The sequence below is a fragment of the Pongo pygmaeus genome, chromosome 18 (assembly GCF_028885625.2).
Source record: "Pongo pygmaeus isolate AG05252 chromosome 18, NHGRI_mPonPyg2-v2.0_pri, whole genome shotgun sequence".
Classification (NCBI taxonomy): Eukaryota; Metazoa; Chordata; class Mammalia; order Primates; family Hominidae; genus Pongo; species Pongo pygmaeus.
Window position 1 is genome coordinate 17,616,419 of NC_072391.2, and position 15,031 is coordinate 17,631,449.

Here is a 15,031-nt window from a genome sequence, read left to right on the forward strand (position 1 = left end):
CTAAATAAAGCCTCTTGCCCTACCTAAGCCCTCTAGGCTTCCCAATGAGAGTTATTCAGTGAGAGAAAAGCCTTACTTCAAATGATTCCCAGGCCACATCCTGTGACTCGAAGGACGTCCTCTTTAGGGACTAATTTAGCTAGGTCATGATCTTGAGTATCAAAAGACTCTGCCCACGAGATGGGAGGAGGAAGAAGGTCATCTGAACCTAAGATAACTGGGTGGCCCTGCCACCCATTAAGCCCATGTTCTATTATTGTCCCTTGATTTGAGATGCCGCTTAGGCCTTAAGATCCTTAACTTGCAGAATAATGATCAGAGCTTACAGGGCAAGTCGGGGGGAGGATACAACAGTTCCAATTTCCTTTCTGGATGCATGACAGCAAGGCTGTTCATTAAAAACCCACATAAGATGCTGCTTGTGAAGATGACACTATTCTAAGAGGACCCTTAATTAGGATGAAAGTTCCCCCCGCCACAGATGAAAGGCAGACAGCCAGAGGAGACGGGAGGACTTCTGATCAGGGAGGCACCCACACCCAGGTGCAGCGGCAGCACTGAATGCCTTACCTCAATCACCCGATGGTGGGGGAGCGCCCGCTCAATGTGGTCGTTGCCTTCTGCCTTGAGCTGAACATGGTACACACATCCCGGCTGCAAATAAACTCAGGAGTCAGTTCTCTAGAAAGGGGGTTTGTCGTATCGTGCCTGGTCCAAGCCTGGTTTGGCTGCACGAGGTCGCTAAGACAGGAGCATTTCTCTCCCCTCATTTTCTAATCTGTGGCCTGTTAACCTTAAGAGTCCAGAGTTCCTTTAAGAACACCCCTAGTGTTGAAACATCTGAAATTTTGTGACTCCTTCAATCCCAACTCACTTTCATTTTCTCCTACCCCAAATAAATCAAATTTGGTTTCTTATTTCAAAATTCCAAGCATACTATGTGCTCTTACTCTTCTAAGATGTTTTTCCTCTCCATCCGCCCCTCCCCTCTACCCGTATATACACATCGATGGATATGTGGAATGTCCACCGTAAGCATTCCCAAATGCTTGTGTTGGGTATTATTTCTGGGAAGTGGAAATTTTTGACTTCTCTTTTTAAAATGTCAATGATCTGGCAAGCCTGAGTCTGTCTTCCCCCATGGCTACAATAAGCTGGAGCCAAGTGACAGGCTGTGTCCCTTTCCACAGGCCGTGCCCACTCCAGAGCCCTCACCACTCCCTATCATTCGCCCAGCCTCCTCTCCCCCGTTCATACTGCTCTTCTGGCTCCATAGGCATTTGGCTTGAGCCCTGGCATAAGCCATGACCACACACTGCTAGGGAAAAGCCCCACCAAACCCATGGTTTTCCAACTCCATTGCACCACAGATTCTTGATCTGACCTGTTGGCTAGAAAAAAGGCAAACTCTACCAATTAAAGGTAAGGATTGGGAGGGCTCCACAGCCCCACCCCCAGCCCTCTCGCCCACCCCACTCCTGGCAGTCTCGGAGCCACCACAAGACACTTCTGGACACAGGATGAAAACAAAGTCCCCAAAGAAAACACGTTCCAAGTCTCACCAGCAATCCACGTAACCTGAACTTGCCGTCTTCGTCTGTCACGGTGTCTTCTCCGTAAATGCTGCAGTCGTTCTGGCCCACCGCTTCCACGGCAACCCCTTGTTCGGGCTCTCCGTTTAAGGAAGACACTGTGCCATAGCAACTAGTATGGCGAGAAAAGGCACGAATGAGATATTCTCACGGTTACCTGAAGGACCCAAGTGTTTCCCGTTTACCAACAATTATGGGGCAAAATAGCTCAGTGGAGAACTGTGCCTCAATGACCCAGGCAACTCGGTGTGGCTGGCCCACTTCCAAACCACACCTTCCTGCCGGAGGGATAAGCTGCCATCAATTTCTTTTCTCATACATTTTGAGGGATGCTCTGAAAAACTGTAATTTAAGAATGCTAAAGCTTTATTTTATTCTTTCTAGGCTTTATTTGAAATAATGGAGCTTTCAATAACATGGAAATAACTCACTTCCTCTTTCACTCCATATATTCAGTAGAAAATGGTCCATTTTTCTAAACCCAATCTTTCCAATTACTCTTCCTCTAAAGTGATTCTGTATAAGTGTACAAAAAATACACATATATGTGTGTGTCTGTGTGTATACATGTATATATGTATGCATCTCTCTATCTACAGATACGTATCTTTTTTATTTTTTATTTTTATGTAGAGACGGGGTCTTGCTGTGTTGCCTAGGCTGGTCTTGAACTTCCAGACTCAAGCGAACTTCCCACTTCAGCCTCCAAAAGTGCTGGGATTATCGGTGTGGGCCACTGTGCCTTGCCAGACACTAATGTGTATCTATCTATCTACAGCTGGAAGCATTCAGAAAAACTGGAAGTACTGGTTGTCTCCCAGAAGAGGAACTTGGGTGGCTAGGAGACGAGACAGAGGGGAAATTTTACACTATACTCTTTTCAGCATTTTGAAGTTTTATTCAACTGAGCACATTTTCTCCTTTTAATAATTTAATTCAGGTTTGAAACTCTTTTAAAAAATAAAAGTGGCCAGGCGCGGTGGCTCACGCCTGTAAGCCCAACACTTTGGGAGACCGAGGCAGGCAGATCATCTGAGATCAGGAGTCCGAGACCAGCCTGGCCAACAAAGTGAAACCTTGTCTCTACTAAAAATAGAAAAATTAGCCAGGCATGGTGGCAGTCCCAGCTACTTCGGAGGCCGGGACAAGAGAATTGCTGGAACCCGGGAGGCAGAGGTTGCAGCGAGCCAAGGCTGTGCCATTGTACTCCAGCCTGGGCAAGAAGAATGCAACTCCGTCTCAAAAAATAAAAAATAAATAAAAGCTTTTAGCAACTCAATAGGCTCTCTCAAGCCAATTCCAAAATAGGAAATTTCAGACTGAACCACCAGGTTGAGCTCCTAGGAGAGAAGGGCAGCAGTCAAAACTCCTTTGCCCTCGTATCTCATCTCCCTTCCCTCCCAAGTAAAATCAATGTGAAGCCTGGGATGCGTTTCCAGGCAACAGAAGCCTGAATGTGACTCACCAGCCCAGCCCTGGAAGAGAGTGGGGTGGCCGGGGCACTTACCTGTAAGCGGTTCGGTACCCCGTGATGGTGATCTTCAGGTTCTGGCCTTCCTGCACCTCGATCATCTGTGAGGATGGCTCAAACCGGAACTCCTTCATCATGGGTTTGAAGTAATACTGGCCAGGGCTCTGCCAAGATAATCACACTGAGCCTCAGCAGCCACATCTAGGCATGGCTTAAAAGTGAGGGGCGAAGGTCACGATGGACCAGAATTACACAAGGGGAGCGCCATGGCTTCCCAGGCAGCCAGAAATGGTAACCCTCTCTCTATAATCACCACTCACAGTCAGGTAATGGCAATCACAACTCTAACAACGGCAGCTGATGGTATCACCTGCCTGCAATGACTCAGAGAGGTAGAAGTCATATTAATTTTTCTTTTCTTTTTTTTTTTTTTTTTGAGACAGGGCCTGACTCTGTCCCCCAGGATGGAGTGCACGATCACAGCATACCGTAGTCTCAAGCAAATCTCCCACTTCGGCCTCCTGCGTACCTGGGACCACAGGCATGCACCACCATGCCCAGCTATATTTTTTTATTTTTTGTAGAGATGGGGTCTTCCTATGTTGCTGGTCTCAAACTCCCAAGCTCAAGTGATCCTACTGCCTCACCCTCCCAAAGCGGTGGGATTACAGGCATGGGCCACCATACCTGGCCCATATTTGAATTTAATGAATGAAGAAACTGAGGCTCAGAGAGGCAAAGTAACTTGCCTGATAGGACACAGCAAGTAAGGAGCAGTCTGCATCACTGCAAAGTGGTGTCTTCAGATGCCCCCGCTGCCCGGTCTCCAATAGCCCCACCACAGCCACTTTGTTACCGTGACTGACAAGATGACCAACTAACACACACTTCCTGAAGCCCCACCAGTCAGGGCCTCCGACTGCATCTTGAAAGAAAAACTGCTGCTCTCTTCCCACCAAGTAGAATGTGCTTTTCAGAAGAAACGCAAGCTAACCACCAAACAAGACTCAGCATCATAAACGTGATTCAGTGGCAAAACAAGAAGACGCCTAAGAGAGCAGCCGTTGTGGCCAGGGAAATTAATTACACTGTCTTAGTGACAAGCGGGTGATTAGAAAACAAGAAGTGCGTGTGGAAGGGAACATGAATCAGCAGCATTAAGTTTGAGTAAGAGCAATACTCTAATGACTGTGGGCCCCCAAGAAACTGAAACCACTCCACATTGGTTTTCTCTTCTCACGTTGTCAAGCAACACATAAGTCTTGCATGCTGCATCCTGGCTCTGTCTCAGGGAAGACAGGCAGGTGGTAAAGTGCAGAACACGTTACCAGGTTTGAGAATGTCAGAATGCCGTTGTCCTGGGTCAAGAGGTTGGAACGGAACAGGCCACCGCTCAGGGATAAGAGGACTCCTGGGAGGGGCTGGTCATCCTCAGCTTTTATCTGGGGATGAGAAGGTGAGACCAGAGCAAGGTTAAACTCTTACTAACTATGAAGATAACAATTCCACAAGTCAAGAGGTCATTCTTTCAAGGTTTTTTTCTTTTATTGTTACTCAAAGGAGGACAGGGGACCTAATCTTCCTCCCCACAGGTAACTAATGTTGTAAGTTTTGTAAGTTTGGTGTGTAGCCTTCTAGAATTTTTTTTTTTTTTTTTTTTTTTTGAGACAGGGTCTTGCTCTGTCACCCAGGCTGGAGTGCAGTGGCACAATCTGGGCTCACTACCACCTTCCCCTCCCAAGCTCAAGCAATCCTTCAGCTTTAACCTCCTGAGGAGATGGGACTACAGGTGCACACCACCATGCCCAGCTACATTTCTGTATTTTTTATAGAGACGGGTCTTGCCATGTTGCCCAGGCTGATCTCAAACTACTGGGCTCAAGCAATCCACATGCCTGGGCCTCCCAAAGCGCTGGGATTAGAGGCATGAGCCACCGTGCCTAGCCCAGAACTCTATGCCCACACAACTTTTATAAACATTACATATTATTGTTCACAGACTGGCAAGTTCATTGAGTGGGTGGAGGAGGTGAAATAAAAATGGCATGTTATATGTACAGTTCTGCAACTCGCTCTCTTCCTCAACAATTTATCCTAGTTCTCTTCTGCCAGCCAATAGAAATCTGCCTGTTTCTTAACTACTGCATAGCATTCTAAGGCAGGGGTTGACAAACCACAGCACCTACTTCTGTGGTACACAAGAGACAATCGGAATATCTTCAATATGTATCTCTATGCACTTAGTTTTATTTTTATTTCCTGAACAATCAATTCCTAGAATTGTTGGATACATGCACTTTAAATTCAGAAAGATACTATCTAATTGCATTCCAAAGTGGCTGTAACCACTTACAGTCCCATAAATTATTTATGCTTGGGAAAACTCACACTTACCAAAAAATAGAGATCGTCTTAATTACAGCAAATCTAATCCCCGCAAAACAGTGTTTCGACGGTAACTTCCTTAAGCACATTTCCTCAGTAACTACGGAGGCTTTGTGTTTCTGTGTTTATTAGTCACCTGCGTTACTTCCATGAATTTCCTTTTCATCATCTTTGTTCGTTTTTTTTCTAGCGGACTGTGTTCCTCTTACCGATCTTAGGAGCTCCTTGTAAAATGGGGATATTATTTATGATACAAACATTTCTTCCGAGTTTGAATATCTTTCAGTTTGGTTCCAAATGTATTCAGCAATATAGAATTTTAAATTTTTATGCGATGTAATCTGTCCCTCTTTTCCTTTGGCCTATAGTTTATAAATATTCATTCTCAACAATCTCCAGACCCACTCTGTACAATCGCAGCACGCTTCTTCCCAGGAAGGACCGGCGGAAGGGAGCTAGGCAGCAAATGCCTCAGTAACAACATTCTGTACCCTTCAATACGGAACAGTTATGGATGATAGCTTTAACTACTTCCCAGAAGGTACACAAACATGCTAAAGTCAACAGCTCTCCAAATCATGCTGCGTGAAAGAAGTCAGACCAAAAAAAAACAAGAAACAGTATATCCCGTTTGATTCCATCTATATACAGGTTGGTGCAAAAGTGATTGCGGTTTCTGCCATTATTCTCAATGGCAAAAACCACAATCACTTTTGCACCAACCTATAAAAACTCGAAAATGCAAACTAACCAATGGTGATGAAAAGCAGATCATCAGCTCAGCAGAAGGGTGGGAGGGAGGGATTACCAAGGGGCAAGAGGAAACCTTGAGGGCCACAGATGTGCTCACTATTTTGACTGTGGAGGTGTTTTCATGGGTGTATTCATAGGTCAAGACTACCACACTGTACCCTTTTTGTGCAGTTTATTATACGCTAATTATACCTCAATATAACTGCCTTTTGAAAATACAGTGTTAGTTACCTCAAAGCTTACGCCTGCCAGGGCATAGGCCTTGAAGTCTCCGATGGTTCCTTCCACCGCAGTCAGAACATAGCCCTCCTTCTGTGAGGTCACCGTGTACTCCAGGTCACTGTGCAGGGGGCCAACACTGAAGAGAAGAAAGCAGAATGCTACCAACGGCTTTGTTCACACCCTGCAGGAAGCCTTACCAAGCCCAAGGAAATGTGGGCCCCGGTTTCTTCAGAGGACTCCCACGCTGATCCCAGGCAAATGTGTCTCTATCCCGGGCTCACCTGTAGGCACCTTTGTCATCAGTAAAGACTGTGATCAGGGGTGAACTTGCCCCCTTTTCACTGATGACAATCTCGACTCCTTCCAACTCGGGGTGGATCTGGCCTTCTAAAAACAGGCCTGCCTTCCCGTGGATCTCGATCAGCTTCCCTGGGCAGCTTTCTAAGAGGGGAAGAAATAAACACAAGGATGGGGCTTGGTTGCAGAGACAGGAGCTTCTTGGTTGGGGGTTTCCCATGACAAAAGTGGCTAAAACAGATCTTAGAAGCTAGTTCCAAATGCGGTTATTTAATACCCCAGGGAGCTCAATAATCGGATACAGCCCAAGCCTCTTTCCATCCCTGAAAGGCCTGTCTCAGTGTGAAGGACTTTCGCAAGAGAATCAAAAAACGCTGAAGGCTGGGTTTTTACTGCTACTCTTCCTATGTTCTCAGGAGGCCACAGATCAGGAGGGAACACTTTACAGCAGACAAGAGGCCATGCTGCTCAACCTCCAGAGGACCCACTGAGAAAGACCACCCCAAACAGCATGCCTGCTAGAAGTCACGCTCTTCAACACCCTCTACTTCCAAACACGAACCACGTAACACCCACAACTTAATGAAGCCATAGTGCTGGGAAAGAAATAATAAGTAGCAAAAGACAAATACTCCACAAGTGATCACTTCAGTCATCCATTCCCCAAAAAAAGACCCTCCCATCATGCTCTGCCAAACAACAGAAAGATCATCAAAGATCATCACTGGCAGCTTTGCGCTTCATCTACCTTCTGGTGTCGACCTGATAACGTCAAAGAAAACCAAGTGCTTTTCCAAAAAGATCAACTCAATTCTAACAGCAAAAGTTACTTTTATTTATCTAAATCATTCATTCATTCATCCATCCACCCATCCATCCATCCAACCAACAGTAATATCTGTGTGCCAGAGAGGATGTAAGGTGGCTTACAAAGATGGCTTCACTATAACATCACAAATCTACTTGTAAGTGCAGGCAAGGGAACAATTGCAAAGGTGTGTGTGACATTCGCTCGCTGAGTTGACATTTACCTCCACTGACAACGGCTTCCATTGAAGGGGGATAAAAGAGCAGCTCTTTAGATGATGGTGTAACAGTGATTTTCTCTCCAGACCTAAAATAATTAATATACTTCAGTTTGGCGGGTCCTGTCCCCCCAGAACAGAGGACACTGTAGGGAAATGCACAAGAGAGCTTACCGTGCCCAGTAAGAGAAATCATACGAGAAGGGGCCTTGTAACTCATCTACCATCTCTTGCACGGGAGGCTTGGTCATTCTCTCTTCGCCTTCCTCTTTGCCTTTCTTCTCCCTCTCCTGCCTGCGGGCCTCGATCTCAGCCAGCTGCTGCTCCCTCCGCAGCTCCTGCACAGACTTCAGAGGGCCTAAGACCAAGGCAGGTTCACTGTCGATGGAAGACCTGGAATAAAGAAATGGCAGCCCCTAGGACGTGGTGTCGTATCCTTGTGGTCAGTGGGAATTTGACCTTTCTACAAGTATGGACTTGCGAATTAAAAACTGGACATCTTATCACGACACCACAGTGGCGGAGTCTTCTGTTTTAAACAAACTAGTAGCTTCACAAAAAATAACAACTGAACTTCGCAGTGATGGTGGCAGTAGCTGGTAGATCTGGGCTGGAATGAAATACAGCTGATTTTATGGCGAATGGATATAAGCTTGTCAGTTTCCATTAGGACATGGAGTTTTGTCCACACCACCACCCTCTGTTCCTTCATTCTACCTTCACTGAGAACTGCTCTGATAGAGAACTAGGCACCAGGGATACAGCATCAACAAAACAGACCACACTTCCTATTCCTGTGGAATCCACGTTTCAGTGGGAAGGGGCTGAAAATAAAGAGAAAAATAATACCAGAGGAAAAGTGCAATAAAGAAAAATAAAGTAGTGTGGGAAGACAGAGAGCCCGGGGCACTGTTTTACATTAAAGGGACAGTCAAGGCCTTTCTGATAAGGTGACACTGAGCAAAGGTCTGAAGGAAGGGAGAGAATGTGCCATGCAGCTCTCTGGGTAAACAGTAGCTCGGCCAAAGCAATGCCAAGTACAAAGTCCTTGGAGAGAAAGCTCACTCAGATGTTCAAGCAATGGCAAGACCAGCCCAGCCTGGGGCACAGGGGTCCAGGGAAGGGTCATATCTGTCAGAGGGCTCCAAGGGGTAGCAGGTGTCAGACTGAGGCTTCACAGGCTTGGTGCCGACCTGGTGCCACTGGAGTTTTCAGTCGAGGAATGTTATGATAAAAGAAATCGCTCACCGCTTCATGGAAGACACACAAAGCAATGGCAGAAACAGGAAGGCCAGCTGGGAAGCTGCCGCAGTGATCCCAGAGGGGGTCAGACCAGGGCTGAGGGCCACGTGGTAAGAAGGGACTAGATGACGGGTATATTTTGACTGTAAAGCCAAGGCTTTGTTGGGGAATTGGCTGGGCCTAGGGTGCAAGGGAAAGAAGAATCAAGAAACAAGGAGAAAGCAGGAGCTGCCATATCTGAATCAGAAAAGACCACAGAGGGGCTCGTGGAGGGCAACTGTCAGCAGTCGGGTTTTGGGTCTGCTAAGTACAAGATCCCCAGGGGGGATCCGAGTGGAATCTGTCTAGCTGGAAAATGCATTCCATACAACCTCCGGCACAAGCAGGCAACACAAACACCCTTGTGAAGTTACAAAAATGAATGTAATCAAGCCGAAAGGAGGTAATATACAGTTACTACTGGTAAGAAGGTAGATTGCTAGTCCTATCAGTAATTCATACTTTCCAAGCAGGGAGACAGTAAATGATAGTAAAAGACAGCAACAGACCTTCAGCAAATCCACCCCCAGCTAAAAACCTGGCTCCCCATCACCAGAAACCAGGGCCAGCCCTGACATTTCTCCCACCCTAACCCAGTGGTCACTTTAGTGCCATGTCTCATCAACTCAGTCCCTCAACAACTCTCGGACCAGTCCGTCACTCTCCATCTCCGCAGCCACTAGTCTGGGGCCCCCATCGCCTCCCCCTGCCTCTACCACCTCCCACTCTCAGGCCTCTTCTGTCTGTTCTCCACTTGGCCGACAGGGGGACCTTTCAGGAAGAAAAAAGTCATTCCTCTATGTGAAACACGTCAATTGCGTCATGGGACAAAGACTATGAACGTTAACATGGCCTGGCCGCCTGCAGCCTACCCGTCCTGCATGGCCCCCAAGGTCAAGCTCAAAGCACTCAGAACAGTTGTCATTTTACAGTTCTGCATGTGAGTCTCTGACCACTGTTCCCCCCATGAGACTGTCAATCCCATGAGTGTAGGGGCTGTGGCCTCATAAGCCCAGTGCCTAAACACTGAAGACTCTCAGTTATTCAGTCATCATGTACTCTGCAGGGATGATGGATGGATAAACAGATGGTGGACAGAAAGATGGAAACATAGCTGGAAAGGTGACTTCAACCAGGGACAGGAGGGAGACAGGGACTGCGATTCCCATTCTACTTGACAAAGACGGTCATGTTGCCAAAATTCTTTCATTTCTCAAGAAAATGGGGGTGTCACAGGTACCTCACCACATTGCAAAAATTCCCTGAAAGGTGACATTCACATGAACGTGACCCTCGGTGAGGGACTTGCCTTTCAAATACTTGCTCTCTCACGACCCTTCTCTTATACCAGGTGCCACCTCTATTTCCCAAGCCTTCAAGCTAAAGTCTAAAGAAAAACAGGCAATTTGAATTTGTTAAAACACTTGAAATACAATGCACAAACCCCAGAGATTTTTTTTTCCTTAGCAAAGATGAAAAGTACAAAGAGTTCAAACAGAAATTGAAGACACTGAAACAAGCTGTCGCAATGCTCTTCCTCACCCACTGGTAATTTCTGAATCAGAAAAGGAAAGGATCAAGGCTGCTGGGAATTGACGGCAATGTCCTACAAGAGAGGGAAGGCTATTTGTATATACATCTAGAGATAAGAAATCAAAACTAATTTCCAGAGAGCCTATTAGAGACTCCCCAGGCCTCATCCACACCCTCCCCCGCCACTCTCAGCCCACTGCAGAACGCTCATCTTACTTGATAGTCACAGTGACATCCATCATTTTGTCGGTGGTGATAGTTCCAAGGACATGGTGGCGAATGGCTGTCAACGTCAAGATACTAGGTGAAGACCTACAAATCAAAGGAGAGGAAACACTCGAACCTACTCATTCTCAGAAGATCATCAGCAATACCCTTTTTGGGCATCCTTCCTCACCCTAAATATACTACAGAAAATTGCTCTTAGTCTGGGGTAAAATAACTGGAGATCCAGAGAAGTATTTTAAAGAGTAAACTAATTCTCCACTCCACAACTTTACACTTCAATTCCCAGTGAAACCCACATACGTCTGTAAAAATATAAAAATGGCAGACTTGAGCTTGACAGATGCCCATCGGTGAGGACTGGGAGATTTGACAAAGCTTCTATTTAAGCCACTTCAAAAACACAGCCCTCTATCCTGGGGTTACAGAATTCTTGGGAAAGGGATCCTATCTCCGGTTCCTCAGTAACTAATCCAAGTGTCTTAAAATCCTTATCTAGAAATGCTGTTGAAGGCCTAACCTTGCCTCTTTCAGAAAAAAAAATCGAAAAACTCCTTTTGTTCTCTGAAGTAAATGAAGAATCCTCCACGGAATGTACACAAACACCACAAAGCATTCAATTCCCAGGCTTACGTGTCATAGGTGTAGAACGCTTGCTCAAACCGGTGGCAGGAGCGAGGGGTCACTTTGTACACACCTACAAACAGGAAATCAAAAGTAATTTTCAGAGAATGGCATCTATTACACTGAGCAATTCCAACATCTGAAATCGAGTGGCAGCTCTTTGCATGTGAAAACTCAAACGTATCGCAGATCTGCAATAATGGGATCAGAAATACTGGGCAGGCATCGTTTTCACTGCCTATGAAGGCTTCTTACCAATGACCCGATCCATGCAATGGCCCGATCACAGGCACACGGTTTTCATTTTCCATAAGGTAACAACTCACAGTAGTTAAATCTGCACAGACCAAGTGAACGGACCCATGCACGAGAAGGAACAGAAAGTACATTTCTACTGCAAATTGGACTGAGGATAATTTTCTACTTAAAAGATTCTATTAAGGATCCAAGAGATAACCACAGCCTCAATTTCTTCCTATAAATATTCCTAAAAAGGAGGTAAGGAGTAAGGGAAGCCCCAGAAAAGTGTGAGTCTGTGTGGGAGGACACTCCGAGTAGGGGTACATTTCATCACTTGCCAGAGGAACACAGTCAATTTCAGGAAGATACAAGGAATAACAATGTATTTCCCCCAAATCATCATTAACCAATATTTTGGCCACACTTCCTACAAAAACCTGAAATTAGCTAAAACCACCCTGCTGTTTTCATTGCACTCAACAAGCCCCAGAGTAGTTACCATCAAAAAAAAAAAAAAAAAAAAATCAGGTTTCTCTGTTCGTTTTGTTTGGTCTTTCATTCAACAAATATCGACAGAGCACCTCTTCCTGGCTAGGTATTGTGCTAGGTACTGGTACACAGTGGGGAATGACAGAGCAGTGGTCCCTTGTCTTCATAGAGTGTACCATCCACAGAGAGGGGGAGCATTTGACAGCCACAAACATATCAATCATGGCACATGCAAGAAGGGGACAGAAGTGAGTGCTGAGGGCAAGAGCGTAGGAGGCAGGCCTAAGTGGCCCTGGAGGCCATCCTTCCCCAGGGAAGCAATACTGAACTGATGGGTGAGAAGGCCCCAGCTAGGAGGGGCAGGAGGACATGTCCACAGAGAACAGCATCTGCCTCACATGCTGCCTCACTGTTTCCTCAACAGGCATCCTTCCTGCCTTGACAACAAACCCTGGTTATGTTGAGGGTGGCAACATGCTCAGCCTCGGGTAGCACATCCAACTGTCCCAGCCTCCCTTGCAGCTAGAAGTAACCACGTGGCACGGTTCTGGCCAATAATACAGACAAGTAGCTTACTGGAGGAGGGGGCACAAGGAAATGTTTGCCTGCCCCCTCCTTGACTTCTTCCTTTAAACGTAAGTTTTCTAACCATAGCCGTCTTGAAAATATAAGGCAAAAAATACAAGGGAAAGGCCTAAAGAATCACAAAGACACCACCCCTAACATCTACCAGCTGCTGAACCCACGCTGGCAGCCACACACTGCCACACTTCTTTATTGAGCCAAATAAACTACCACTTGCCAATGGCACTGCTGTATGGATTTTGTTACATGTAGCCAAAGGCAGCTGAACTGACACCCAGAAGGACAGAGCGGCTGGAGTAGAGACAGTGGCAGATAGGGCTGGGTTACACAGGAGCTAAGGTCAGCTTAAGGAGTTTGTATTTTATCTTGGGAACCAAAAGGAGGAGCCACTGAATTATTCATTAGGAAAACGCAAAACAAAACCACAATGAGACACGACTTCACATCTACCAAGATGACTATAATAAAACAGACAATAACAAATGTTGGCGAAGGAGGTGAAGAAACAGGAACCCTCGTGCATTGCTGGTGGGAATATCAAATGACACAGCCTCTGTGGAAAACAATTTGACAGTTTCTTAAAAGGTTAAACATAAATTTATCACACAATGCAGCAATTCCATTCCTAGGTATCGAAACAAGAAAAATGAAAACATATGGACACAAAGACTTGTACAAGAATGTCCGTAACATTAGTCATAACAGCGCCAAACTGGAAACCACTCAAATATCCACCAACTGGTAAATGGATACACAAAATATGATATAACCACACACCAGAATACTACACAGCAATGTAACAGAACAAACTACTGATATGTGCTATGACACAGATAAACTTTAAAAACATGTTAAATAAAAGAAGCCAAACAAAATACCAGCATCGTATGATAAACGTCCAAAAAAAGCCAATCCATGGGGACAGAAACTAGATCAGTGGCTGGCCGTGGCTAGAAACAGGGATTAACTGTCAACAGGCACAGAGGATCTTACATTGTGGGTGACGAACAAGTCTAAAACTGGATTCTGGCCACGGTTGTGCAACTTGACAAATTTACTACAAATCATTTTATTGTACATCTTAAATAGGTGAGTTTTATGATATGCAAATTCTGTCTCCAAAAAAGCCATTATAAAAGAGAGAGGGTTGGGTGCAGCGGCTCACACCTGTAATCCCAGCACTTTGGGAGGCTGAGGCGGGCGGATCACTTGAGGTCAGGAGTTTGAGACCAGCCTGGACAACGTGGTGAAACCCATCCCTACTAAAAATACAAAAATTAGCTGGATGTGGTGGCGGGTGCCTGTAATCCCAGCTACTCAAGAGGTTGAGGCAGGAGAATCGCTTGAACCCAGGAGGCAGAGGCTGCAGTGAGCCAAGATCGAGCCACTGCACTCCAGCCTGGGTGACAGAGCAAGACTCCATCTCAAAAAAAAAAAAAAAAAAAGAGAAAAAAAAATGAGAAAGAGCAAGAAGCCACTGAAAGATTTTAAGCAAAGTGGGAAATGATTCAAATTTTAAAACAGCACTATAAGGAGAGGTCATTGGCCAATGGTATATTTTTGGAGGTGAAAGGGCCCAGTGGTCTCTACCCAACTCAAATCCAAGAGAGACAGAAAAACAAGAGCAGGTTGAACACACTGAAATTGAAAGCCTGATGCAAACAGAACCAAGGTAGAAAAAAATGCCTTCAAAACCATCCTCCGGTGCCTTTCCATTTTTCTAATTCATGGCATATCAATCCTTCCAAACTTACCAGGCTTGGACAGGCAGAATCGGTTGACTCCTTTGGAGAGGTTATAAATCCCCACATTCTCACGTCCATTTCCATCCTGATAAAATTCCTAAGGGAGCAAAGCCAATACAATGACTTACTAGGCGAGATGGAGACACCAAGATGATTAATAATATTTCTCTTTCCAAACCAGTCATCTGTTTTGCCCATTAATCATTGGAGCAGTTGGGTGCCGCAGGAAAATTAAAAACCTCCCAAAACTTCCAACAGAAGTGTGCCATTTTTCATTCAATCAACTAATATTTATTGAGCACCTGCTATGTGACAGACACAAGGCTGGGCCTTGGGAGTCATGACCGTGGCTCCTGCGCTCACAGGGCTTATGTTCTAACACAGGAAGACAAAATCAATGCATCAACAAATAGATTAGTGATCTCAACTGGTCAGTAACGAAGCCGTGAAAATAAACAGGAAAGCAAGAGAAGAACAATCCCCGCCTAGGGGTCTTTAGCTCGCTGGTCCCAGGGCACATCTCTCCTGAACAATAAGGCTGCGCCTGAATGAGGAGGAAAAACC

General features: G+C 45.7%; 1 protein-coding gene across 5 annotated transcripts in view; it reads right to left on the reverse strand.

Moving 5' to 3' along the window:
- LOC129016222 (BOS complex subunit NOMO1) overlaps nucleotides 1-15,031 on the reverse strand; it is a 61,375-nt gene that overhangs the window by 12,834 nt on the left and 33,510 nt on the right. For all 5 annotated transcript variants that reach the window (XM_054455383.2, XM_054455386.2, XM_054455384.2 and 2 more), the window contains exons 16-26: nucleotides 14,477-14,564; nucleotides 11,418-11,481; nucleotides 10,776-10,871; nucleotides 7,920-8,138; nucleotides 7,752-7,834; nucleotides 6,705-6,864; nucleotides 6,433-6,559; nucleotides 4,392-4,505; nucleotides 3,100-3,227; nucleotides 1,563-1,704; nucleotides 571-654 (exon numbers count right to left, since the gene is read on the reverse strand). In XM_054455383.2, coding sequence (XP_054311358.2) covers nucleotides 571-654; nucleotides 1,563-1,704; nucleotides 3,100-3,227; nucleotides 4,392-4,505; nucleotides 6,433-6,559; nucleotides 6,705-6,864; nucleotides 7,752-7,834; nucleotides 7,920-8,138; nucleotides 10,776-10,871; nucleotides 11,418-11,481; nucleotides 14,477-14,564 — 1,305 coding nt within the window. The remainder of the gene's footprint in view (nucleotides 1-570; nucleotides 655-1,562; nucleotides 1,705-3,099; nucleotides 3,228-4,391; nucleotides 4,506-6,432; nucleotides 6,560-6,704; nucleotides 6,865-7,751; nucleotides 7,835-7,919; nucleotides 8,139-10,775; nucleotides 10,872-11,417; nucleotides 11,482-14,476; nucleotides 14,565-15,031) is intronic.